The 27,671-nt window shown below is 47.2% G+C and overlaps 1 protein-coding gene across 6 annotated transcripts in view; it reads right to left on the bottom strand.

The window, feature by feature from the left end:
• Positions 1 to 27,671, bottom strand: part of MPP7 (MAGUK p55 scaffold protein 7) — a 1,979,219-nt gene that overhangs the window by 1,244,208 nt on the left and 707,340 nt on the right. For all 6 annotated transcript variants that reach the window (XM_069648102.1, XM_069648107.1, XM_069648105.1 and 3 more), the window contains one exon: positions 25,190 to 25,270. In XM_069648102.1, coding sequence (XP_069504203.1) covers positions 25,190 to 25,270 — 81 coding nt within the window. The remainder of the gene's footprint in view (positions 1 to 25,189; positions 25,271 to 27,671) is intronic.

The raw sequence follows: 27,671 nt of genomic DNA, 5'->3' as shown, positions 1-27,671 counted from the left end.
CCAAGGTAAAGTGGGGGTTGGCACTACCTTATACGAACAGTTACTACGAAGCAGCACAGTTGAGAGTGGTGCAAGAGTGTTTTACGGAAAGCAAGGAAAAGGCCTGGGCCCGTACAGACAGGGCGCAGGCGAGAGGGCCACTGGCTGGGCTATTAAGGGAAAAATGGGCCTCAGAGTGCCAGAAGTGCAGTCCTTCGGGCAACGTGTGACATATGGGACAGATGGCTAAAGGAGGGTCATCTATAAACTTGCCGTCCCCAGATAGATAGATATGAATATACACAGCTGAGGCAATGGTTATGGCAACCAGAGATTCATTGTGCAGCAACCAGACAACCGACTAGATTTGAAACTTATATAACCACACACTCCGGGGACAAACAATTAAAATCGAACATATAGTCTAACTTACAAGAATACACAGGTCTAACATCTGGCCATACCAATCAGCCTGGGAGGGAACAGTAGGAGAAGGTATCCCACGGGAACACTGGGAGGGGCTGTGGAGGAACATCCCAAAGCTAACCAGGTCCATACAACTACTAGAGGTATGGTACAAGATGATGCTACAATGGCACTACACACCCCGTAGACTACATAAAATGTATAATACAGTCTCCCAGGAATGTTGGAGTGGATGTAAAGGGGTAGGGGAGGGGTAGGGGACTGGAAGCACATATGATGGGACTGCCCCAAGACCAAGGGTTTCTGGGAGGACATTAAGGGTCAGATAAATAGCTTGATGCCGGAATTGCATACCCTCTGCCTGGGAGAAAGTATATGAGGACGTCTAGACCCGAAAGAACATTCTATCTCAAAACCTCAAAAAATAACCCCAGTGACAATACTAATAGCAGCATGGTTGGCGATCGCTAAAAATTGGAAACAAAGAGATCCACCCACGGTGACTGTTTGGCTACATTTACTTTGGGGTATAGTGGCTACGGAGTGGATCAGATACCCGATACAAGGAGATGCAGATAAAAACAGGAATGACCGGGGGGTATCTGAAAAGCAAATGTATGCAACAATGGTGCCCCCAAAACCACAGAATACTGGATTTAAGGTGAATTCATATGGTAATAAGATACGGCCCCATAGGAGCACAGGAAAGCAGTTAGACAAATGGACTCTAAAAGCTAGGACACTGCATGTACCCAGGGTGGGGGAGTGTTGGGGGGGGGGGTTGAGGGGGAGTAAATTAGTGGTGTAAATCGTAAAAATGCCAATAAAAATTATTTAAAAAATAAATACATAAAATGATGCAGGTAATCGTTTCTGAAAAGAAGGTCTGCTACTCAGACCTCACATCCATAAATGCTCTATGCCTAAATTATAGTCAGCCATGTAGCGGCAACAGGGCAGTTTCAAAGGTTACACATGCATAAACAGTTACAGCAGGCAGAGGTGTCAATGTAATTGTATGCACCTCTGATGCAAATGATAATTGTGTAACCTAGTCAACGTGGAGGCATGGTCTACCACTGTATCTGAAGCCTTCCTTCTGTATATGAGGAATAATAAATACAGAGTAGGTTTTTTGCTACTTGTGCTCTAATAAGGATGGGCATGGGAATGAATGCTTAACAGTCTGAGGGAGTTATCTACAACTAAACAGAACTTTCCAATCTTGAAACTAACAAAACAAATCTGTTGGGATGGGTCAAATGAAAAGGTGTCAGAATGGTCAAACCTAAAAGGGACAGGGTCCTCTTCTGTTGGGGATACTCATCCCACAGGACCTCTCACAGTCACAGGGATATACTGCACAGCATGCTTCTTTGCCCATATTGCAATGACTGGTACAAACGGTGCAACTCACATTTTTGCCCAAATCATATGACGGAAAAGTAGTAGATAGCATTTTATTTGTAATCCATATAGGGGAGATTATTTCTGGCTGATCTCTTACTGCTTTCCCTTCAGTGAGATAGTAGCCAGCTCATTCTGTAGGGGTACAGTCCCAAATGATTATTCAGAGTTTTAGTGCCCAGCTCACAATCAGCAGTCCATGCCTGGCAGGGTTGTTGGACTTTCCAGCAGAATAAAATCCTCTGCCGTCTCAGGGTTACAAGCATTATCATGCGTATAAGCTTCTCCAGGTACTACAGCTCTCTCAGACATCAATCAGCACTTCAGCTCTCGAGTACTCTCTGTGACGAGCCACACATTGCTGTCACTACTCAACCCCCCGCACCCAAAGGAGGAGCCCTTGTCCATGTGGCTAGGGAGGTGCTGCCGCTACCCAATAGTCCCCCTAGGGGTGGTTTAATGTGGGAGGACCTCATGGGGAGGGATTCCCCCTCTGGGGTCAAGGACAATCACCTGGGGATGCAACCCATTCAGTATTGTCACCCCAACATTCCCGAGCCCTCCCCACAGTTACAAACCATTTTATTGAAAGTAAACCTATGTAATATAACACAGGGGATACAGCTAAAGCCAAAAGTACTAGGAAGAAGAGCACAGGAGACATGAAGTTCACTGAATGTGCTAGTACTGGTACGGGGTGGTCTCAAGGAGGCATGAGGATTAAGTTGAAACCAAGGACTTTTACAATCTGCCAGGGCTGTACTGACAACATTACATAAGTAGAGATGGACTAACAAAGCTGTCAAGCCCAGCCGGGAGAGTTAACAGATATGGAAACCAGTGGGCGTTTCAAACGCTGTTGGCAGACCAGAGTCATAGAAGAGCAGAGGATGCCGTTGAAGCATGGAAGGAGTTCTCCGTGGGTCCAGCTGAAGCAGACCAGAATGCAAAGCAGGAGAGAGGAGCCAAGCAGCATAACAGAGCGCTAAACCAACGCAGTGCAGTGGAAACCAGAGAAAGAAGCCTGGAGCATCGAAGAGACAAACCCCAGTCCAAGGAAGTCACAGTGGCATACCAAAATCCCTCGAAGGTAATGGGAGGTGCGAGAGACCCAGAGGGTGCACAGAGGTGGAAGAGAGATGGGCTTTGGGATCCTAAAACTTGTATGCCTAGCATTCAAGGAGAGCTTCCTCGTCGCAATGGCAACAATAAGCCCACTGATCACCAAAGACAGGTCGGAGAATCCAACCAATGCAAACCATGCATCCAAGGAGAGCTTCCTCATCGCAATGGCAGTAATGAACCCGACTGACCACCAGAGAAGGGTCTGGAATCCCAACAAAAGGGAACTCTGCAAAAAAGGAGAACTTCTTCATCACAGTGGCGGCACTAAGCCCACTGATCAACATAGAAGGATTTGGGACTTTGCCAACACCAAAACAGAGTGGCAAAGTGTACATCAAGCTAAAGATCGAGAGAAAGAGTCATTCTTCTGGAGAAAAACTAAAGCTCTTGGAACATACTCTAAAGACCGATGGGGAAAGGAGTCATTCCCCCCGGGCCTTATTGCGAACCGTACAGATCAATACCAGGAGAAGGGAGTCATTCTCCTGGTCCTGAATCTGGCAGTTGTGCTAGAGACAGAACAAACTAATGGACGGTTGCTACGACAACTATCCCATCGGCAGAGCGGACATGCAAGGGGGCAGGGTGAAAGCGAGTGGCTAACAATTCAATAATCACTCTATACATGAAATTAATATTACATTTTTAATCAAGTGAGCATTCATTGGAGAGCGTATCAAAAGTGTTGTCTGATTCTAAAAAACCTCATTAAAAGGGAAATACAAATGGTGAAACAATCTTGACACAACCAATGCGACACAAAACAAATAAAAAATGACAATTCAAAATTTTGTCTACCTAATGACCAGGGTGCTGGTCATACGCAGGTGTGAGGGTGAAGCATGAGAAACACAACAAAATAAAAGCACTACAAAAAATGTATAATCACAAATGTAAACATAACAGGTGTACAAGAGCAATTTAAGAAGAGCAATGTGGTGCAAGAGACACCAGGGGAAGGGAGTCATTCCCCCTGGATTTATTGTAAACCGTACAGATCAATTTACTTACTCATTTTATTTATTGAGCATTTGTTAGACGCCTATACAACAGAATGGTGTTTCAAGGCGCAACAAGACAAAGTGGGGAGGGAACAGGCGAGTAAATAACAGTGGCAAAAACAGTAAATATACAATTGTGGTCCCACTAGGCCTTGTAACATTCAGACGTGCAATTGCAGTGAAGATAAGTGCAGGGGATAGGGAAGGGATGGGTGGGGAGGGAACAGGGTAAGGACAAGTGCTGGTGGGAGTCACTGGCTAAGGGCTAGAGCAGAGGAATCCCATGGGTGGGATGCACAGCGGCCCGGCAGGGGGCCCACAAGGGCAGTGCTGAACGGGGTGGGGGTGCTGGTGTCGACTGGGTAGAGGGCCTGGTAACCTGGGAGACTTGTGAAGGACCAGGCCACCTTGGCGGCAGTGGGTTATTAGCAGGGAAGGGAAAGAGGTGGAGAGAAACAGAGTTTTGAGAAGTTTTCGGAACCTTAGGAGGTCGAGCTCAAGTCTGAGAGGAGCAGGGAGGCTGTTCCAAAGAGGCACCAGCCAAAGAGAGAGACCTGCCCCCCACCAGGAGAATACCAGGGGAAGGGAGTCATTCCCCCTGGACGTGGAATTGTATAAAGACTGGGTGAAACCTGCAAGCCTGGGGAAGGGAGCCATTCCCCCTGGCTTTTTTGTTTCAAGAGAACATTCATTTGAACATTATCCAAGCATCAGGAGAAGGGAGACATTTTCCTGGAGAAGGAATTTTCTGCTGGATTATACTTTAGTTGTAGTGCGAGGGATAGAAGTAGGTTGTGACACAGGACTATGGAGTTTGATTGGACAGGCATTCTGATGGACCTTTCCATGTACAAGTTTACAACCACCACGTGCCACCTTTATTAATAATAATAATAAAGCTTTGTGTCAGCTTCCTTCTTTGACACCCTTACACCTCCCGGTGGTACTCCCTACTATGGTGGTTCCCGTACACTTCACAGACATAGGCTTCCCCACTCGGCAAACGTATTAAAATGTCCAACTGGATGGATCCTGGTTCTGTCTGGAGCCCCAGGTTTCAATTCTTCCATTTGCCCCAGCTGATGTGGGTCTGCAGTGACCCATGGCATCACAACCCTTGGTCGCTATCTTTATTGTGGGCATAGGTTTCGACTTCATGAGCTAAACACCCATCCCAGACGTTTGTACTTCAAAGCATTGTCTTGGGATTCCTTCCTCTACAGATAAAATAAATCCAGACCTTAAATAAGACATACCCTAATTGGGCCATCAGCCTCCTATTTAACTGTAGCTGTCAGCATTGACTCGTTAATAAGGATTGCTGCCACATAATTAATAACCAACACTTCTCCATATACTATACAAAAAAAGAAAAAACAGGGCCTACTACTGTCCGTCACACAGCTTTTTAACAGGGGCTTTAACCAATGCACCCTCAGCTTCTGAGAATACCTGCAGACAAAAAGGAAGTGGGCTCTATCACCCCCTTGATGAAGGCCACATCAACACACTAGTGCTTTAGAGTTCAAACTCTTCAACATGCATCATCTATCTTTTGTCCTTAGTTGATTTAATCTATATTTCATGAACAAATTCCTCAGTTTGGAATTATGTGCATCGTTCAGTCTAGGGTTGTATGTCCCATGAGGGGATACAGAGAGGGTGGTCAGAGGATTAAGAGCCCTTGATGTGGAGCTTGATGGCGTTCTACTTCACCCTGGATTCTTGCATCAGGGTCTGGTTCCAGGTTCAAATAATGCTAGACTGCTGTGAAAAGGCTTTCTCCCCCATTAGAAGCTAACTTAACAGTGGTAGTAATGAATAGCCTTGGCTTTGGATATCGTGGTCTGAGTTTTGGAACTTAAGGACTTGAGGAACAGAAGGCCCTCTGGTTCATGGGCCTTGTGCAAGCATTTCTCAAGAGCTCTTGAGTATACCAGGGGGCCGGCGGTTTGGTTCTAATACGGCCCACTTTTTCCGGACCAAATGTATCTGACAACTCCTTTGAGGTGACAAAGTTGGAGAAATTGATCCAGAGGCTCCACTGTAATGTTTTTGAAGGGAGCAACGTGCTGCATGGTATATCCAGTTAAGTGCGATGGTGTCTGTGCAGTTTATCAGGGGAAGAAAAGATGAAGTTTAGAGCATTACCCCTACTGTGTGTGGGGCTAGCATGCATTGATTTATGTCCATTGATGCTGGTACAGGAATGAGTCTCTGGTGTTTTATGTTGTTTGAGTGCCAGGGAGGTTGTCGTCTCCAGGGAAGATGCTGCGTGCATAATTGATTGAAGCTGTTAAGTCTGTAATCTTATCTAGGATGTTACTACACATCAGAGTTGTCTGTAGATGAAGTGGAACATGGCTGAGTTCTTGTATGATAAAGGGAAATGGCCAGTGAGTTTTTATTGAATCTAATGGTGTTTGCTTGTATACTGTACAAGGTCAGTGTATTTTGTGTAGGACTTCTACTTCTCCCCTTGTTCTCCCAAACAGGTCAATATGCACAGAGTTATAGGGAAAGGACAAGCAGTGACGACAAGGGGATTTGGAGATGTTGGCTGTGTTCGATGTAAGGTGTGGATGAGCATTTGCCTGGGAGTTCTCTAGAGAGTGTGGGGCTTATAGTACTGGTCATACAAATGGGTTTTTCAGATCTTTTATTGAGTCAATAAATAGGCTTTGAGAAACGCATGTCACCTATCAGCACTACTAGTTCAGAATTTTGCCCAGTTGCTACATGACATGAATTCATGATTTTGCAAATTTCCTAAGGCCATCATATTTTTAATTCATAGTAAATGCCATATCTTTAATGTCATAATTAGCTAATGTTCTTGCTTCCCAATTACTACCTACTTGCAAAGCATACTTACTTTGCATTACTAGTAGACTGTTTTAAATTGTCAATATTGAGCACAACAATAAATAGATCATTGTGACTCAATTGTAAGCATGCTCCTAAAATGTATCAGCATACTTTAATGCTAATATTCTAGGGAAGAGCTCAAAGTGTCATGCACAGTTGGTCACCATTTGTGAGCAAGTTATAACTCTGATTCACTTCTACAGGTCAGTAAATAGTACATGTCAAAAACTAGCAGGCTAATAAAATAAGACTCAATGCAGGGTTGAGATACGGGGCTACCATAAGGACGATGAGGTTAAAAGGTCAGACAATTCATTCCTGTAAGCCTTCTTCTGAGTCCCTAGAGGGGAAATCAGTACTATGCGTGTGGGTTGAAGCTGGGCAACGCTGTTGGGGGGGGGGGGGGGGGATCATATTTAGCTCAGACCATCATTGTTCTGCGTTTGAATCGGGTCCAATACCCAGACACATTGGTATCAAAGCAGAATCAGGGAATACAAAAAAAAAAAAACTAAAAAAGACATCTCAAGTCAATGGCTAGTTTATGATAGACAAGCTCTGAATAAAATAGGGCTTTCTAGTGATTGGTCTAAGCCAGAAGCTCTTAAAGAGTGTGACCTAGCTCAAGGCGATTTCTGGGGAATGAGGAGGGAAAATATGGAAAGAAAAGGCTGCTGTATATGTCCTGTATAGATTCCTTTGAAAGATGGGGCAGGCTTAAAACCATACGTTGCATAGATTCAGAGTAGAAGGGCAAGAATGTTATCAGGACTTTGCCTAAGACACCTGATGGGGTTTTCTCGGACAAGACCACGGACGGGTACTGAAGACCCTAATTGTTTGTGTCATTGCGAGAGGTGGAGGTGGATACAATTGTGCATTTTTTACTCCAGAGCTATTCAAGGTATAGGTCCACCTCACTAGAGCAGACACAGAGGCAGGGCCCTGGCCATTTTTTTTTCAGCTCCAATGTGTGTAATGGTATTTGAAATACAACGGTTTTTGAATAGAGCCTGCAGCTGGGAAAGGGTTTATTGTGCAGGAAGGGGACAAACATGGCCTTATTTTAAGTGTGGTTTTCTTGTAGAGGATTAATGCATGTCCATTTCAGTGGGGTGCATTGTATTCAAAGTTGTACATTATGCTTTTTGTAATTTAGAATATCAATTTATGATGAATTGTGTATTCTTAATATTAGTTTACTGTGATTATATTGCTGAAACAGTGACGTACAATTACAGAGTGCAATAAATACTGCAAGAAAAAATATTGCATGCCTTTTACATTGCCATTGTACAAATACCTTTTTGGGGCGGGACACCGCCCGACCACCCCTTCACTCTCCTCCTCCTAAACTCTCCTTGTCTCACTCTCCTTTTATCCCAATTTTAACCTAAATCAGTTCTTTTACATCTAAAACTCACCCCCATCATTACACTTTCTTGCCTTAATTTCGATATTTTTTCTGCTGGTCTATGTTTTACCCACTATTAATTTGAGCAATATTTTTTCATCTTTGTAAATTCAGCCGTTAATATTTCCTGCAATATTATCACTGGATGCCCTTAGGATTATGTCTTTAATATGTTATATTTGCCTCTAAATCCTTAGTAAAATAAATAAAGTTGATTAACATTCATTCGCTACCCGGGGGAAGGGCACTCCGCCAAAGCAGGCGGCTGGAAACGCAAGTCACAACACACAGTGTACCACCCGCGTTTCTTCTGCAACCCAAGGCCCTTTACCGGGTGCCGCCATCTTGAATGTGGGAGGCAAAGGTAAGCCCCAAGCGGTCCTTCACCCTATGGCAGGAGATCGAAGAGGATGGAATAAGATCTAGATCTCCTGCTAACCTCCCGCAAACCATGCGTCAATACACATGTATGCAATATAAGGCACATATCTAACTCGACCATCTCATTTTAATTGGACATGGTTACAGTATTCCCAAAACTCTTCTTCCTCTGCAATTATCTGAGCCTAGATGCCTAATTCAGAAGTTGAGTGTTTACATGTTCAGATTCAATATACAGAGGTCTCAATGAGGATTTACTAGACCATCACACCCTATAGCTGGCTTTAGTATTAACCCGGATAAACACTTGCAATTCTATTATAAACATTACAAAGTTAACACACTGGAAGACATTGTTTCGAATGAGCCCCCTTTATAAAGGAATAAAACCGAATATGTTGAACTTTATAGCATCGTAACACTTAGAAAGTGCACGATTCTGCCCAATCCAATACTCTCCTAGTCATTCTCATTAGACTACATGCCTACACATGTAAGCTAATAAGAGCAGCCAAACCCTTCATATCCACCCAGAGCTGTACCACCTTAGCCAGGGCCCTTATACTATCAAAACTGGACTACTGTAACGCCCTTTATGTAGAAGCCAACAAATATGTTACAAATAAAATCCAGACTCTGCAAAACAATGCTCTCAGAGCAGCGCTGAGCATCGCCAAGAGAGAACACATTTCCAACATCAGGAGAGCCCATAATTGGCTCACCACCACTGACAGAATCCTACTTAAAGTACCCTCCTTAACCCATAAATGCCTCAACAATGCAGCCCCCCCGTTACCTAGTCGAAAGAATAAAAAGATACACCCCTAATCGACCTACCAGAACCGCCAATGCCAACTTGCCCTCAGTTCCCAGGTTCAAACTAACCAAAAGGGGTGGCAACAGCTTCCAGGTGAAAGCAGCCCAACACTGGAACTCCCTACAGCCCTCCTTAAGGACACCTCAAACTTACCCCCACTTTAGACACAACTGCATTCAGTGGATAAAGGACAACGACCAATAACTCACCTTGCCTACCCATGTATACTATGTAAATATGCACTTTTGTAACTGTTCATCATATTCGTTCTGTTTATCTTGTCGCAACTGCTTTAACCTATGTACACACTGTAATTATTGTACAGCACTGTAACCAAGTTGAGAATAACCTTGCTGTTCCTGTGCCCTTGTACCTTCAGGTCTGGCACGCAATATAAATGAATAAACAAAATAAACAGCCATTTTAAATCACTTTCTGCTGTGCAGTCTCTTTAAATCGTAACCACACTTCATGCACACCCTGCAGCACAAGACTTTCGTCTCCATGCAGTCAGGGGCAGTAACCCTTCCACAAGTACAGGTAGTCAAACAAACTCAATCCTATTTCCCTTTTAGTACTCTTTTCACAAATACAGGTGTACATGGGACCATGCATCAAAAAGTGAGTATCCATTGTGCTCAACTGTCTACAAATACCAAACCACAACTCTTGTCAGTTTAAATGTAAATGAAACATGTACATATTTCGTTATTTTAGCAAATAGCCTGAAACTCAATCTTAACTTCAACAATCAGAGTAATGACGACCATTTCAAAATAAGTTGAATATTACCCTCCCCACAATGACATTGAGTACAAACGCTGTACATCTTTCAAACATATACTAATTCCAATCGTTTAAGTATTATTTTCTCGACCGATTGCTAAATTTCAGTACTTACTTCCAATTTAAGATCATGAGCGGACTATGAAGAATTTTCTGTTTGGAAAAATGATTTGTTCTTCTTGACCATTAACATGCCTCGACTTGGAAATAAAGGATCTTTGCTCTTTTTGTAATAACAATTATTCAGCATATCCTACACTAAACAGGGGTTCTTCGTAATGTGCATTGTTTATTGCGAAACGGAGCATCACTATTATTAACGCCATCCAAGAATGTGAGGTTGTAAATATTACCTAATTTGAGTGGAAGGAATTGTGTGTTAATGTGTAGCCAATAACCAATGATATTTCTTTGTACTTACCTTGTTTTTCTGAATTCTAATACGAGAAGCAACCCTGGTTAATAAGGCTGCATTTGAATCAAATTTTTTATTTCATTCATCTTACGTAGTTATGCCCTGCGCGTGTAAACCCTGGGATGTGCACCAAACCCGTGGGTGGCGCACACATCACTAAATGCACAGCGAAAGCACACAACGTGTAGCGCACCCAAGAAAAGGGGGGCGGAACACGGGGCATAACACGCGGAATGGGGAACAATGCATGAAAATGTGGGTGTTACAGGGGGGGGGGGGAAGTACCAGAGGTAATGGCTCGCAAAGCCCACACGTGCGCTAACAACACGTATTCATGGAATCGAACAGGGGAAACCAGTGCGCCAAAAAAGACGCGCTAATCCATAAACACGTACGCCAGCAGGAAGCAGGCGTAAGCGGCCCCGCGCAGCATAAAATTGCACGCAATCAACAAACAAGCTCATACGCTACAATCAATATACTGTTCCTCGCAGCAGTGGTCGTGGGACACCGCAGGAGGAGGAGGAGGAGGAAGATAGCCAGGCTCCACATTTGTTTACCCAGGACCAGCCTTTTCGGGATGCCTGATGACCTGGTCTATGGGAGGTACAGGTTTCCACCACTAATAATCCTAGAACTGGTCAAGGAGTGGGAGGATGACTCACATCACCCACCTTCTGCTCCCAAGCACTAAGCCCCTTGGAAAAGGTGCTCAATATACTGCACTTCTTGGCTACTGGGTCATTTCAGCGGACAAGTGCCATAGTTGGGCGTGTTTAACAGGCCACACAGTCACGCTGCCTACACCAGGTGTTGGCGATCAGGACTGCACGCCGCTCAGTCCGCAGGCACATAATACATGCCCAGAACACCTGCAGAAAGGCAGGCCGTCGTCCAGGACTTTTACGGGGTGGCTCACTTCCCCAAAGTGCTAGGTGCCATTGATTGCACCCACGTGGCTCTACGTCCTCCCGGGGTCACTGAGCACATCTATCGAAACCGCAAGCACAAGCATTCCATCAACATGAAGGTTGTATCTGATGCCAAGGGAATCATCACCTCCTTATATGCCAACTATCCAGGGTCCAGCCATGATAGTTTCATATTCTGAATGTCACCCCTAAACCAGGACCTGGAAGCTGGGAGGCATGGTGACACAAGGCTAATTGGGGAGTACAAATGCCTCGGCACATGCATGCATGTCAGACACTGAGAAATGGGAAAACCCAACTAATGACAACCATTATCACCTCCCCAGGGGACAGTGCCTACCCTCTGAGCACCTACATGATGACGCCAATACGGAACCCCACCACACCACCCGAGGTAAGATACAACACAGCCCATATTGCAACCCGGGGCATAGTGGACCGCACATTTGGAGTGCTGAAGTCACGCTTTCGCTCCTTTGACCGCTCTGGTGGGCAGCTGCTATATGCGCCCCCAGTAGTGTGCAGGATCATAGAGGCAGCATGTGTTCTGCACAACGTTGCAACCCGGCGGAGCGTGCCGGTGGACATGGTGGTGCCCCCACATCCCCAACCACATGCAGGGCGCTGCGCATGGGAGGTGAAAGGGCACGTGGTGAGGCTGCACATACCCAGCTTGTGGCAAATTTCTTCACCTAAAATCCCACCCCTGCGGAGTGCACACAGGCCTGGCACATACCAGCTGACAATTTATGATGATGTCAACTGTTACAACCATACCACCCTGAGAATGTTTACCTGGAAGTGCTACATTGTGTGCATCCATAGCTACTTAAACACACCCAATGCTGTGTCAGTAAAAGGCACACCTTCATGCAGCATGAAGGACTACCCCCTTGCAATAATACTACAACCAAATAGTAGCATGTCACCCAACCCCTCCCTAACCCCATCTCAGCTACCCAACACACCATGGCATGGCATGCTATGTGAAAGCAACCAAATGAATGCACAACACATGATACAAGTGTCACAAAGTGCACTGTCCCAAATGGAAACAGGCCAGAGACAATTTCCACTCACTTAATGAAAATAAAACGGCACACATGAACAAATACTTACCAGCAAGACAAAACATTAGTACAGAATCCAACAGTGGCAACGTATGACATTAAAAAATGAAAGTAGTGCAAGTGTCACAACCTGACAAAGGCAGCACATTGACCCCTTTTACCCCTTGGAAGGGGTCAATGTTCCAACTGCAGTGTGTTGCTGGTAGGCAAATGTGGCAGTGTACTGCATACAACATGAACTGCATCTGCAATGGAGACAGGCTCGTTAAGACACAAAGAAGCTACATGTATATATGCAAAAAGTCCTGTATGTAATACTATATACAAAATCAACCATGCAGTGGAGAAATCAACACCAATCCCCACTAGGGATGTATACACAGTTTGGACTACAGACTGCCCACACAACTTATGGGAGCCCAATGCCTCTGTGTAAGTTCCTGTCACTTGGTCACACCCTTTGTGAGCCCATGGAAAGGGGAAGCAGGAGGGGCGTGTGTGTCTAACCCAAAAACAAGACAAGCTTGTATGTGCCCAGCTGGAATACACAGTGGATTCCTACAGGAGCCACACACTAACATTAATTCACAATCTGAAAGAAAATGGTTATGAACAAAAAAGTAAATGCAAATTAAAGAAAAAGAAACAGTACATGAAAAGAAAACCAAATAAATAAAATAATAAAGTAATCAGAATACAATTTAAATTAAAATATTAAATGAAAATAAAATAATGAAAAGAAAATGAAAGTATTAAATAGAAAAAAGAAGCAAAAAAGATTATAAATAAATTAAATTCTAATTCTAATTCGCAATTCGGAATGAAATATGAAAAAACCAAAAGAAAAAATTATTAAAAATCAAAAATGGCCATGTGTCGACCAGGGGTTCGGGGGAGGCCACCCAGGAGGGAGGAGGTACAGGGTGCACCACAATACCCAAATGCGTGGATGTTGAGAAAAAAAAAAACCTCCATGGGCTCATGGCCTGCACAGCTACCCTACAGTGGGAGAACTGCCGTCGCTGTCATCACCCTCTGGTGGTAAAATAGAAGGTGCGCGTGATATGGGAGGCAGACCACGCAAAGCCCTGGCATGCTCCTCCATGGCAGCAAGCATGCGGTTTTGGTTGTGAAGGATGATGGTATGGAGAGCCCCATGCAGCACCTCACGGATAGCACACATTTCTGCCTGTAAGGCCTTGCGTGATGCCCTGATCTCCTCACGGGGTTGCCTGGAAGTCAGCTGAGAGTGTGCGTGTTAGCAGCTCCAGCTGCTGTCCTGACCTTGTACTCTGGGACACCTCAAGTGCACCCAGAGTATCTGAGGGACCTGTGTTCTAACCTCAGGTCATCCCTGTGGGCCTGTGACTCTGCAGATATGGCTGTGCGCAGTCTCCAATCCAGCCAGTCGGTCCCTGTTGGACACCAACATGTCCTCCCTGTGTGAGCGGCACATGGACTCTGTTGCCTGCTGCTGGAGCTCCACCTGCCTTTCAGGCGGGAGAATGGAAGTGGCCACCCTATCCACGGCCTGAGCCATCATCTCACACAATGCCTCCTGTTGTGCTGCAATAGTATACATGGAGTTCTCCCACACAGTATTGCCTGGTGGCGCACGGCCACCGCGTTGGCAGGCACCACACCTGTTTGGGGCAAGGTGATGTGCCCCTTGCTGTGCTGGCACTGCCTGAGGCTGCAGGACTGCATTCCTCCTTTGATCTGCTGGCCCAGGAACAGGAGCAAATATAGTGGAGTGTGACCCTGCATCCGTAACCGCCACAGGCGGACCTTCCAACACTGAATGCCCCATAGAGGGGTCTACCCCCAGTGCAGGTGGGTTGGACAGAACATCATCCCTGCCAGAAACACTCACCTGCGACGGGACATTTGTCTCAATGTCAGATTCAGCATCTGAGCCATAGAGGTCTTTGGAGGTGTACCCAGGGACACCAGTGGACAGGATGGTCTGTAGGAGCAATGGATTTTCACCCACCACCACCCCACGTCCTCCACTGGTGCCCGGTTGTGGCTGTGAGTACTCCTGCCTCTGTGCCATTTCCTCCTCCTCCTCCTCAACAGCATCTAGTACCTCATCACCTGCAAAAACATAAAAGAAAAGTAATGAAGACAGGCATGAGCAGCATAGCCCACACACATAGGCATCACAAGGTACACATCGAATACATAAATGACACATGTCACATGTGACAATAACTCTGGCATACATGCACTGGCAATGAAGTGGAAGGGGAGCCGAAAAGCAGACACTGAGGACTCCAAGATGGAAAAGCAACACATGTGCTGCATGCTGCAGAGCACCTGCATCACACATTAGCCTAGCCATTGCAGATTTGACAAGAACACAAAAATGGTAGAAAATCAGTACTGTCACCCATACATGTGAGATGGACATCATGAAATAGAACATGCAAAAGAGTGTGACAAAACACGCATGTGCCACACGCTGCAACAAAGCCAGTGTTCACTAATGCAGTGATGGCAGGCACATGGATACATCAATGGTTGGTCACTTGGACATGACAGAAGGCAATTGTCATGTTGAACATTCAAACAGGGGCCCGAAGTGATTGTGTTCAGGGCATGTGTAGGTGCACAATACTCAATCAGCCTGATTGATGAAATCATTCCCATAATAAGTAAACAAACGTGGGGCATTGTGGGGTGTAATCTGTGTCTGAAGTAGGTTACATTTGGGGCAGAACGGCACAAAAATGTGTGTTAAACATGCAAAGTATTCCATCAATCAGGCAGAATGAACAGGAAAACAGTATGAACAATGTTGTGGCATGATGGCAGTTGAAGGGCAAGTGCAGTAATCGGGTGCAAATGGTTAACTGCGGTCAAAAGGGATACTGTAAAACCCAAACCCAAGGCCGGGGGATGGTTTGAAGGCACCACATGGGTGACCCATAGCAGTCATGACTACACAGCCTCACCTGGCACTCAATCAGAATACATCACCCGAGCAACATACACATGGTTTGCACACACATGCATGCCCACTCACCGGACATTGCCTCAAGATCTGGTAGGTCTCCCACGCCTTGGATCTGATCCTCTGTGAAGAAGTCTCCAGCAATTGACTCATGTTCTGTGAGTACTTCCTCCTCTGGTGGAGACCCACTGCCAGTCACCAGAGTAGAGGCATGATTGGAAGCCAGCTTGTTTTTTGCTCTGCGTTTGAGGTCATTCCACCGCTTAGAGCAATCATCAGCTGTGCGCCTCACAAATCTAAGGGAACTAATATGGTCCACGATCCACTGCCATTGGGCCCTACGTTGAGCAGTCGTAGTCTTGCACCCTGCAGTCACCAGCATTTCGCGGCCATGGGCCGACACGTATCCCACAAGTGCGTCTAGTTCCACATCATTGAAACTATGCTTCCTTGACGTACCGGAAGGGGGAGTGGTGTCTGGGGTCCCAGCCTGTTCCGCAATAGCACCCTTCTTCCTCGAGAGGTGGTGCGGACCCTGAGTGGCTTACGACGCTCTAGTCAGTAGAGGCTGAAGCGCAGGTGGACTGGGCAAAGGTCTCACTGCAGGCATTGGCAGCTGGGTGATGTTGGCAGGACCAACCTTGGTGTGATGGTCTGGGACCAACACTGTCCCGACTGGGTGACTCAGAGCTGGAGTGGATTGAGCTGCAGCTGCCCCTGCAGCCTCCTCACCCTGGATATTTGGGGCAGCAGATGACATTGCTGCCCCAGATCCACGTGGCCTGGTGACAGCAACTTTCACCGCCACACGTGGCTTTGACTTGGTGACACGGAAGTCGGCCTGTGAGTCCTCCTGTGCCAGTTCAGTCAACAATATGGGCCGGGTTAACAAGGCCTGAGCTGGCATGGTGGCAGCTGCATCTCCCTGACCCATTGGAAGGGGGCACAGGTGTCCCCGATTGGTCCTCCACACACTGGCCTCTTGGGACACCCTGCACATCCTGGCCACGTCCCCTACCACGGACACCTCTTGGAGGTTGGCCACCTTTGCCTCCCTTACCACTTGGTCGCCTCCCAACCATGGCACTGATGTTCTTGTGCGAATGGGAGGTGCAGTAAACAATTGTCCTGGGCAATTGGGGTGAAAGGGGCAGGGTACTAGATGGAATACGTACCCTAGAGCTCTAGCAAGGCTGTGACCAAAGTTAACAAGTCACGCAACGCTCAGGTGCCCCGAAAACATAATTTAACATGCACGCGACACCTGGTAGCCCACATGCGTGGAATAAAGAAACTGCACTACGCTGTGGCACCCAGAAACACAAAAATAAGCATACGCATGGTACACACAGGCTACAATGACCTCTGAAGGGGTACGCAACACACGGGGGCAACCACAGTTGAAAAATACGTGCGCGACTCACCGTCTGCCTGGAAAAAGAACGTGAATAAGACGCGTGTGTGCGCGTTGGCAACACCACTGCGAAAAGAAGAATTGAACGCTGTCGGAGTATACAAGGAGTATGGACTGGAACCGTTGTGAAGTAATCACGTGTGAACCGACAAGAAGTACAAAAATCACCCGCTCGCAATCCACAAAAAGCACGTACAAGAAAATGTCGTCCTATGCGTACCTTTTAACCCAGCCCACACGTGCAACGTCACTTACGTGCTAAGGGCCTTTCCTCCAATTACACACTGACGTGCAGTTTTTTCACGTGCCAAATCACTCCGTATCAAGCTGGCCACGCGACAACACACGGAAGACCACGCTCCTGCCCAGAAGGCCATTTTTCTGCCCCCCAGTGCCCTGAGCCCGCTCCCATCTGCTGCTGCCTGCCTGCCTGCTGGCCACGTGCCCTGCGATTTGGTGCCTGCACGTCAGCCATCTGCCGGGGTCCAGTTGCTGTGACCACCCCTGCTGGAACAGTAGACTCCCGACCGAAGTTACATCGTTACACAGCCAGCACCAGGACCCAGTTGCTCACCCACACCTGCCTCAGGGGTTGCCATGTCGGGGGAAACAACATCAGAGACCACTGGCAACCCCCAGCTAGAGAGGCAGAGGGTTACCAGCTGCAGGCCCGCAGAAGTTGATATCCTGGTGGAGCAAGTCCTGGTGCATTATGATGCCCTCTTCGGAAGAGCACGCGCCGACAATGAAGGACAGATGAGGATCTGGAAGGACATCGTGGCTGCCATCCACATGGAGGGGGTGGCAGCACGCAAAATGGCCGTAAGCGCTGGGAGGACTTCAGGTCCAGGACACTCACCAAGGCCCGGCGCCTCTTGGAGCCAGCACATGCAGAGGGGTGCCGGGTCCGCCTTACCAACAACCAGATGAGGGTCCTCCTGGAACGTATACGCCCAGCGCTCCACCTCCAGGTCCTTCAGAGGCAGACCCATCTGGAGTCGAGCGGTAAGTGTCCATAGGTACGGATTAGACGCAGTGCATGTTGAGGTGTGCCAGGAGTGTGCAGCTTGGATATATGTCTGGAAAGCCCCATGTATGGATGTGTATGTGCAGGGACATGAATCTGCCGCATGTGAGTCCAGTCATGTGTGAGTCACATCAATAGTGTATGTGTTCAAATGCATGATCCACAGATGCATGTGGGGATGCACACCTGTTTGCATTTCTGTGCATGTACTGTGGTATGGTTGTGGTGTGACACATGGATGCTGGTTCCACCTTCATGTATATGCACGGCATACATGTGCGTTCGTTTGACATGTGTTCGAATGTGATACACCATGGATGCATGTGACACAGACAAGTAGGAGTCTGATTGGCAGATGTGACATATTTGCCGATGATTTCACTGTGACAGGTGGTGGAGATGTACAGATGCATGTATGTCTGGGGCGTGTCTGCACGTGTTCGGCACTCCCCGTGTTGAATGTGATGTCAGGCTAACCTTCGGATGCTCATGCTGTTGTATATGTATGGATGTTGCTGCCTGCTGCAACATTCCTGTTAATTTGCGCATGTGTGTGGGTTCAAATGGTGTGTTGGAGAGTGTGATGCCATCTGTGAAGTTTGACACTGCCACTCATGTGCAACTGTCATGTGTGTATCAGACATTGTACAGTGCCCTGATGACTGTGTTCTGTCTCTCCCTGTCTACAGCATCAACTGATGAAGAGGGCGGAGACGGTGCTGTGGAGCACAGCGGCAGGTATCCCACTGCCAGCCGGAGACGCAAGGCCCAGCTCCCCTCCCGGGTTGTCATCTCTTCGGGGAGTGAGGAGTCTGGTGCCGCGCCCGTGGCCGCAGCTGCCAAGGGTAGGTCCAAGAGGCGGAGGTCAGAGGTGGACTCCTTGGCAGAAGGGGCAGCTGAGACCCCACAGGGGCCTATGGAGGAAGATGGCACAGAGTCATCCAGGTAGTTGAGGGGTTTGGTTGAGGAGGAGGCCGTGGAAGGCCCACACACGGGGCCCGGAGGGAGGGATTCCACTGGTGCAGTCCAGGGGCAGGGACAGGAGGCAGCACAGGAGGCCGTGAAGGTGCCCGTGTGCAATCCTGTGCCCGATCCTGTGACTGCATCATCCTGCACCAGCAGGGATGCCTTCATCCAGACCGGTTTTCAGGGAGAGGATGCGCACACAACAACTGGCCTTCCTCTCCCTGCGGACGTGGCAATCCGGGACCGTGCTGAGCCTGTCCTGGCTGGGGTGTCGTTGCGTCAAGGTGGCATTCGGGATGACGTGCAGGGTTCCCGTGTGGACAATCCACATTATTTCGGATGCCTCGTTGACAGTGTCGACCTACTAGGACAGGTCACCAGTGTTGGGTTCCTCCGTGTGCTGGACCTTCTACCGACCCCATCCTCAACTGAACCCCCTATGCGCCAGTCATCCTCTGTGCCATCTTCCTGCCCACGGATCACCTGGGAACCCTGTGGAGCTGGCCCTGCGGCCAGGCTGGTGGAGGACACATCTCTGCCACAGTCGGGATTCGGAGGTCCAGCAGGGGTGGCCACCCCAACAACTGGACCCCAGCAGGAGGACGTGCAGGCATCGACAGGCAGGGCACATGCACGGCAGCAGCAGGCTCAAGGTGGGAGCGATGATGGCTCGGGGCCATCAACATCACAGGGGCAGGAGGACCCTGGATTGGGAGTGTCTTCCGTGTGGCAGCGGTTGGCCCGGCAAATAGATGCAGAGCGGCGGAGTGGGTGGAAGAGGCAAGGCTCACTATGGTCAGGGCAGAGAACTCCATGCGCAGGGTGTTTAGGCGGGCTGAGTGCCTCAAGGCAACTCGCAGGGAGTTGGAGGAGGATATGGCTGCATCCCTGCGAGACCTCGGGGCCAGGGAAGAGGCCCGCCTCCATGACGTTGAAGAGGATTTCGATGATGCCCTGGCCCGGGACATCAACAAGTGAGCCATTGGACTTGCCTGCCGCCTTTGTACATAGTTCTTTAGGGTTAGGTCCTTTGTTTTTTCTTTATTTTGGAGTCCGTGGACTTTGCTCCACTTTATGTATGTAGTTATTTTTATAGGATTTTTGGTAGGTTTAATTTTGTTTTTGCATCATGGACCCTTCAGACTTTCACAGACTTGTACATACTTTACTTATTTTGTCATCCCATGGATCAATGTTTATTTTTTATTTGGACATTTGAAATTGAACCCTTTGCTTTTTTTCCTCTTGTGGATTGTCTTAAATTGGATTTTTTTATTTTTTTTTTGGATTCAATCATTTCTTAATTTACAAGTTTGATATGTCTGTTTTTTCATTACGTATTTTAATACAAATCATATTTCTTCATTATTGGTGTAGTGTACTCTCATTGGTTTTGTGCATGTCTCAATGAGCATTGCCTCAGTCATGTGTTGCCACTGTGTGGCTCTGTTGTACATTTATGCATGGCCATGGTGGTTCTTTTCAGGCTCTCATGGCATGGGTAATTTGGGAAAGAGGGCAGTGGATGCTTGTGTGCTTGTACTGGGGGCAGGGCGGATTTGTGTAGGCATTAGGCCCATGGGTCTCTTGTTAGAACATGGTGTTTGGTGGTCCCCATCACGATTGGGGAGACATGAGTCGGGGCCTGCTGGCAGGTGCCCGTCAATGGTGGGTGTGTGGGGGGTCATGAGTCGGGGCCTGCTGGCAGGTGACCGTCAATGGTGGGTGGGTGGACGGGCGGGGGACAGGAGTGTGCTCACAAGTGCATTGTGCCATGTGGGCTGCCTGCAGGGCATGGTGAGGGGTGTAGGGTAGTCCCCTGTGGTGTGGGCTGCCTGTAGGGCATGGGGAGGGGGTGAGAGCACACCCGGGAGGGGCCACAATGCAAAATTGCGTGTAAAACTCCCTGTGCACCCCCAAAATAGACGTACCCCGCTCTCCCAAGGCCTATTGTGTGTGAAACTTCCCACGCACCCCCGAAATACACGTACCCCGCTCGCCCAAGGCCCATCGTGTGAGAAACTTCCCACGCACCCCCGAAATACACGTATCACGCTCGCCCAAGGCCCATCGTGTGTGAAACTTCCCACGCACCCCCGAAATACACGTATCCCCCTCGCCCAAGGTCTATCGCGTGTGAAATTTCCGGTGCACCCCTGAAATACACATATCCCGCTCGCCGAAGGCCTATCGCATGTGAAACTCCCCGCGTACCCCCGAAACACACGTACCCCGCTCTTGCCAGGACTATTGCGTGTGAAACTTCCCGCGCACCCCCGAAATACATGCAGGCCCCCCATCGACCCACCCCATGCCCCACAGACAGGCCATCCACCCTGGGCATGCCCCACAGGCAACCCACACCACAGGGGGTACTTTTTCTATGCAATTTACCTGGCGCAAGTGGGGTACGCATGTTCAGAGGGGTGCGCAAGTACATTTTCACGTGTTTTGGCTGCCGTGAGCGGGGTACGTGTAGTATTTTCATGCAATTACAGTGTAGCGGCCCTGTAAGATGGTCCAGGGTTAGCACGGCCCTTTGTGCTGCATTGGGGATTTCAAGGGCTTTTCCTTGCGCAAGGGGCGTTCTTGGGGGCGTAACTGGCACTGCAGGATGTTTGCTGTGCCAGCGCTCAAAATGGCTTGGAAATTCCATGAACACGCAGTGCGCTAGAATGCTGTTTAGCGCACACAGCTGACGCACGCTGGCGCATGCTCCCTCTCTGTGCTGCTCGCGTGCCCTGCCTCTGCGCTGAAATCTATGAATTACCCCGTATGTTTGCTAAAATGGAAACAGGGGAACGTCTGGAGTGTTGGCTCTTAACAAAACTAGAACTCTATTATTCAAAATGTTTTTGAAGGTTCCAACTGTGTTGCCCATGAGCTATGTCCCATCTGTTTTAGTGACCGGGAGGATAGCACAAGGACAACAAACTCACCTTAGGAACAAGACTATGCTGTGCAACATGGGTTTGATGGCAGACCATGGCCCTTAAAAGCTGGGAGGAGTGCTTTTAAGTACAATATAAATCACCAAACACAAACAACGTGTGGCGGCGCATTTTGGAAAATTAAATGGTTCATCAATATGCTTCAAATAAACTAGATGATTACTTTCAGGACTGATAGTACATGCCAGCTTGTGCAGAATATATTCCAAGCAAAAAATGGTGACATGCTTTTTGGAAGCATAGCATTCATGTTTATTTTCCCATAAACTTGTTCAGCTTAAGAAGCCCCATTAATATGCACGTCCAGGATTCATTAATGTAAATATGATATGATCTATACCTTCAAAACAGTTTTGTATAAAAAGAGGTTGCTTGTGTATATTAATTTACCGATTTAATGCTGCAAAATTCTGTTCTAGAATTTGTAATGAATCGGGAGTAAGACGCGGACCCAGAAAGTAGCCCAGCACTGGCGACTCTTACCCTGTCAAAGACTGAGGCGAGATTTGTGTTGGGATTTCTTAATTCTTTGGACCTTAATGATGAAATTGTTGAGAGCTTATCTTAATGTTGTGTAGCTTGCATACTTGAATTTTAACCTGACATTTCTTATGTTCTTTTTTTTCCTTTCCATTTTATTTTCTGTGAAGGAAATTTAAGATTTGCTAAATTTGTGTATGATGAATAGCCAATAAACAAAAAAATATCTATATGTTCCCAGAGCACAACCTGGTGTCCCAACCCTCCACTGTGGGCTCACTGGCGTTGCAATGGCTTGTCGGGGTTCCCGCTCTCGCTCAGATCCTTCTTCGTATTCGGCTTCTCGTCATGGTGCAAACGGTTCTGCCTTGCAGCAGAAGGTTGTTTGTCTGACTCGGACTTCCCTTGCCGGAGTGAAGCTTCTCCACTCCCTTGCGCACCAGTTTGCCATCTCCGGTGCCCTTGGAAATGAGTATCCTGGCCAGCCTCTGCCTTCCCTTCTCTCTGTGCCGTGGTTCTGCCTCACTGGCTTCTAGTTGTGGTGCGAGCGGCTCTGCCCTGCAGCAGAAGGGTGTCTGCCTAATGCTCTGACTTCCTTTGCCGGCGTGAAGCTTCTCCACTGCCTCGTACCAAAGTTCGGTGTCTCCAGTGCCCTAGGGGAGGCATCTCTGGGTAGGTCTCTACCTTCCCTCCTCTCTGTGCCGTGGCTTGACCTCGCTCTACACTTTTGGGATTCCCAGCCTGAGCTAGGGACATTTCTCTGCTCCAGTCTGGCGCCTCCATGTGCAACTGCTCGGAAGTGGTCGAAGTGTACGAAAAGAAGTAGTGGAACTATGTTCCCTACTGGCCTACCACGCTCCCCACAGACCCCATCGCTGCGCCCCCTCCCATGCACAATAAAAACCCCAAAACACACGTGCCTGCTCTTTAAGGAAACGTCCTGCGCAGTGCACTGATAGTGCAAGTTTCAACGTCTTCCTACACTTTTATTTTAAAAAGAAACCGTTCTGGAACGGTTTCTTTTTAAAATAAAAGTACAGGAACGGTAAAACTTAATTAAAAGTAGAGGAGCACCGTTCCCGACCGCTCCCGCCCACTTCGACCACTGCTGCTCGGCTGACAGCTTGGCTTCTCATCGTTTCCAGACAAGCGGCGGGTGAAGGGAATTTCCTTCCATCTCGACGCTGCCTGTTAAACATTGTGCCACCTCCTGGATCCACAAACTAGAGCGTGTCTCCAGTTCCATGCTCTGTATCCATTCCCTTCATTGATCCCATGCTCTTCCTTGTCTCAGTGTCTTTACAGAAGAAGTTAGAAAGAGTTCTACTATTGGTGTAAGGTGGTTGAACTGGGTCTACACCACAATAAGCCATAAAGATATTGTTCGGGGGGATAGGTGGGGTGTCATGTTCTGAGTGTAAAGGGGGATGTCTGAGTTTTTATTTTAGTCATCATGGGGCATTCTAATGCAACATTACAGTATGCCATACAGGTCGGTGGAATTGAGGGGGAGGGGGGAATTATCACGGTCTAGTGGAAAGGGGAAATACCATCTCTCGTCTGGCGATGCCTCTACAGACACACAAGGCTCATCTTCCCCCATGTGGTCCTTCCTCAGATAGCTACCCCCAGGGGCTGGATCAGCCAGCTTCTGACTTTCCCTGGCCACATGGGGAGAGACTCTCCCCTGGGAAGGCATGATCACATCACAAGATTCATCACAGAGTTTATCAGAATTTTTAATTAACTTGAAGTGGCTATACAATAATGTTGCTCTATCCAAATCAATGTGACGGGTTTGCCATCAACATTTCAACCACTTCAATGGACTTGGACTATTTCTAAAACGAAAATGTCATTCAGGGTGCTGAACTGGTGTGGAATATGACACCACAGGTCATTCGAAATCGACAGATTAAGTATTTGCTCACGGATTTTTGCTCATGGATCTCAAAGTACTGCCAGCGTAGGCGTTGGGACAGGGGCATTTAATACAATACATCAGTTTGCATGTATGACAGCAGCGTAAAAAAGGATTGTGTCCTTGTTTTATAAGGTAAGCATACAAGGTTACCAAAAGGGCTCTGCGTTGAGGTGGAATGGAAAAACACCATAGAAAGCGCGTACCCTTTGTTTGCAACGGTCAATCATTACACAAACGACAACTATGTCAGTTTGAATGTAAATAAAGCATGTACTGCTAGCATCCAAAGCTTTCATAATGCTAACTTGTAATATACAATAGTTGCAGCATTAGGATATCATATTGTCCAAGATAAATCTGACCATCCACTACACAATGTAAGCATCTACACATCGTGTGCTAGTTTCAAACCTGAATTCAAGAACTTGGTTACATTTTCAAGTTTACAAATGAATATTCGGATATGGATTATCACAGATGTCCGACAATAAAACCTTCTAGAGAATTCCGACGAGCATCTCCCTTCTGGAGACATTTTCTATAAAATGGTTGTTTACACAATTCTGCTTTAATTTAAAAAAAAGTATACATATTTTTTTTTTCAAACCTGTGAACTCACGTTATACATTTGAGACCTTACAAAGAAAGTCATATTTAAAAACTTAAGTGTAGGTGTATCCAGCATGTTCTTTGTAAAGAGATAGCTTATGGCATTGTAATTTAGCATGTTAGTCTTCACAAGTACATCCTTTTACACCACAGTATTCCAACAGACACAGGAATCCACTGCAAGACTGGTGAATAGTTCACGTGGAAGTGTGGGTGTCTTGCAGGTGCAACATGTCCTCACCTTGAGATTGGGTTTTGACAGAAGTTTCAACAGCTCTCTGATCTCGCTGCTCAGTGGCTTGCTCTGCAACTCCTCAGCCAGCTGCGAAGAAGATTGAATTGACACAAAGAGCATTAGTGAGAGCATTGTTTTACCCGGTGCGTCAGTGACAGCGGAGAATCTATCTTGTTCAGGGTTATTGCTTTTCAGTGTGCTCAAACAGAAGCCAGCATGAGGAAAAACAGACCATCAATCATTGCGCTTCTATGCTGGCCCTCCTTGGACCAGGTTCAAGCCAGGACTTTCAGCTCAGTTTAGCTCGAGTAATCATGTCTGGCAATGGCGCAGACAGATCACATTCTGATTTATTGCAATGAGGGCAAATCCCAGCACTTCATTTAAGTGAATGGCTCTTTGCGTGCAGACAAAGAGCTGCTTGTAAAGCGACGGGATCAAACCCTGACACCGACCATAAAAAAAAACAGCTTGTGAATGAGGTGGTGAAATCTACACTGCTTCCAATGAGCCACAGTAGCTGTGCTGTTTGGGGCTAGGGTAAGGTAGCAGAGTGGCCTTACAGTAGAGCAGTCTGGGACTTCTTACACTGTTTGCACACATATGGTTCTGTAAGCAGTTTGTTGAATGTGCAGACGGCCAGCCCCTCAATGGTCTGCGAAAGATGAACAGCCGTACACATTCCAACCATCAGGAATGCGTTAGACTAACGACGAGATCTAACGGCTGCGTATGCTCGCTTTACTACTGCGATAGCGCAGTGGTTTGAAGTTTATATGTGAGGTTTGTTAACTGAATTTAAATTGACATCAGAAACATAAAAACGCACTTAAACGCATGCATACCGATGCAGTCAAAACAGAAGAAAACACTTGTGAAAACGTTAAGACTTTAAAATATAATCGCTGGACAAAAATATAGATTACAAAAAAAACGAAATACGCATCTAGAAGTGAGACATCTTGTACCACATTTACACATATTAAGCATCTTAAGAACTTGTGCTGGTTTAAAACAAAGAATCCAGTTACATTTTTAATGTTCCAGGTGCACATTTTGCTATTGATATTCACATACTATATGAAAACGGCCTACATCACCTAAATATATGGTAGTGCCTGTACTGTACGCAATATTTCATCTACAGAATACTATATGTCGTTGCTCATTTTCAGCTGGTGTGGCGAGGCAGAAGACAAAGTCGGGCTAAGGAATGCCATGGTTCAACAGTGTTTATTCAAAAACCGCTCATCTAGCCCTATTGCTATAAGGGAGTTCCCTACCCAACAATCTAAAACTAAGGGTGCTTGTCAAAGTCAAAATTAAATCGTTCCCAGTCCGAATCCCAATACCCGACTGGCCCTACCACTTCGAGAAAAACAGCAAAAAGAAGGAGGGCGAAGCAATGGCCTCAAGTCTTTGCTTCTGCTGGCCCAAACAATTGGATCTCTTTTCCAAGAAGGTGGTTTTAAAAGTTCATCGAATTTGGATCTTTTATGACAAAAATCATCAAAAGTTTGTATTGCAATCCTCAGCCTCCCTGCATGTTCTCTCTGCCATATTTCAGGTTTTAGTTTTATTCCATACACTTTCCTTTTCTCAGGAAAGACAAGGTTTTTCTAATATAAGTACACAATTTTTCACTTTGTGCTCAGCAGTTTCATGGTCTTGCTCTTAAACATTGGACCCTCCAGGTTCTCTTTCCTCCCAGTTATGTACGTTCCCAGGACTCCCCATAGTCCTTTGGACCTCCAACAGGCTTGTTTCATCAGGGCCTCGGCACAGCATCTGCTCGTTCGGGTTTTCCGAGCTTCCATAACCCTTGTGGTTTCTCCAGCCACTATTGTTAATGTTCGCCCCTCTTCGAAGGTGGTCGCTTCTCTTACTCTGCCCGGCTCGTCAGTTGTTGCACTTCTGCCGAGATCAGGGATGCGAGTTCTCCACTGCAGTCTGATCTCGGCATCTATCGACAGGGCCCAAACCCACTACGGCTTCTGCAAGGTCATGCCACCAGGTGAGATGGTCGCTTTGCCATCTCAGTCTCTGCCGACCTTGGCTTCTCGGTCTGTCAGGGTGCCAGCCTTCTGGCATCTTGCGAGCTTGTCTTGCGCTCTCTATGCTACCGCTGGTTCCGCGGTGTAGCATTGCTCCACCCCTCCAGGACATCAGACTCACCTGTGAGTAGGATTCTCCCTCTCTTTTAGGTTCCTCTTTTTTTATGTATGTCATCACAAACAAAAGGGCTGTGTCGCCGTTTATTGACTGTCACAGTAAGGTCAATAATTACCTGAAGCCAAAGAGACTGAAGAAATGCCACTATTGGGATAGTCAAAAACAGAAGTAACAGTCTTTCCAATTCCCATGTAGGCAAACAATGTAATTTGGACCGGGAGTCCCTTGCAGGAATGGGAGTCCTTGTCCCCGAGAGAGGAGTCACTCCCAGTGAAATCCCACTTGCCCAGACCCAGAGGGAGGGTTTTGCCCATTT

The sequence above is a fragment of the Ambystoma mexicanum genome, chromosome 2q (assembly GCF_040938575.1).
Source record: "Ambystoma mexicanum isolate Mex_15411 chromosome 2q, UKY_AmexF1_1, whole genome shotgun sequence".
Lineage (NCBI taxonomy): Eukaryota > Metazoa > Chordata > Amphibia > Caudata > Ambystomatidae > Ambystoma > Ambystoma mexicanum.
Note: the sequence above shows the minus strand (reverse complement) of the source record. Positions and strands in the feature narration are given on the sequence as shown.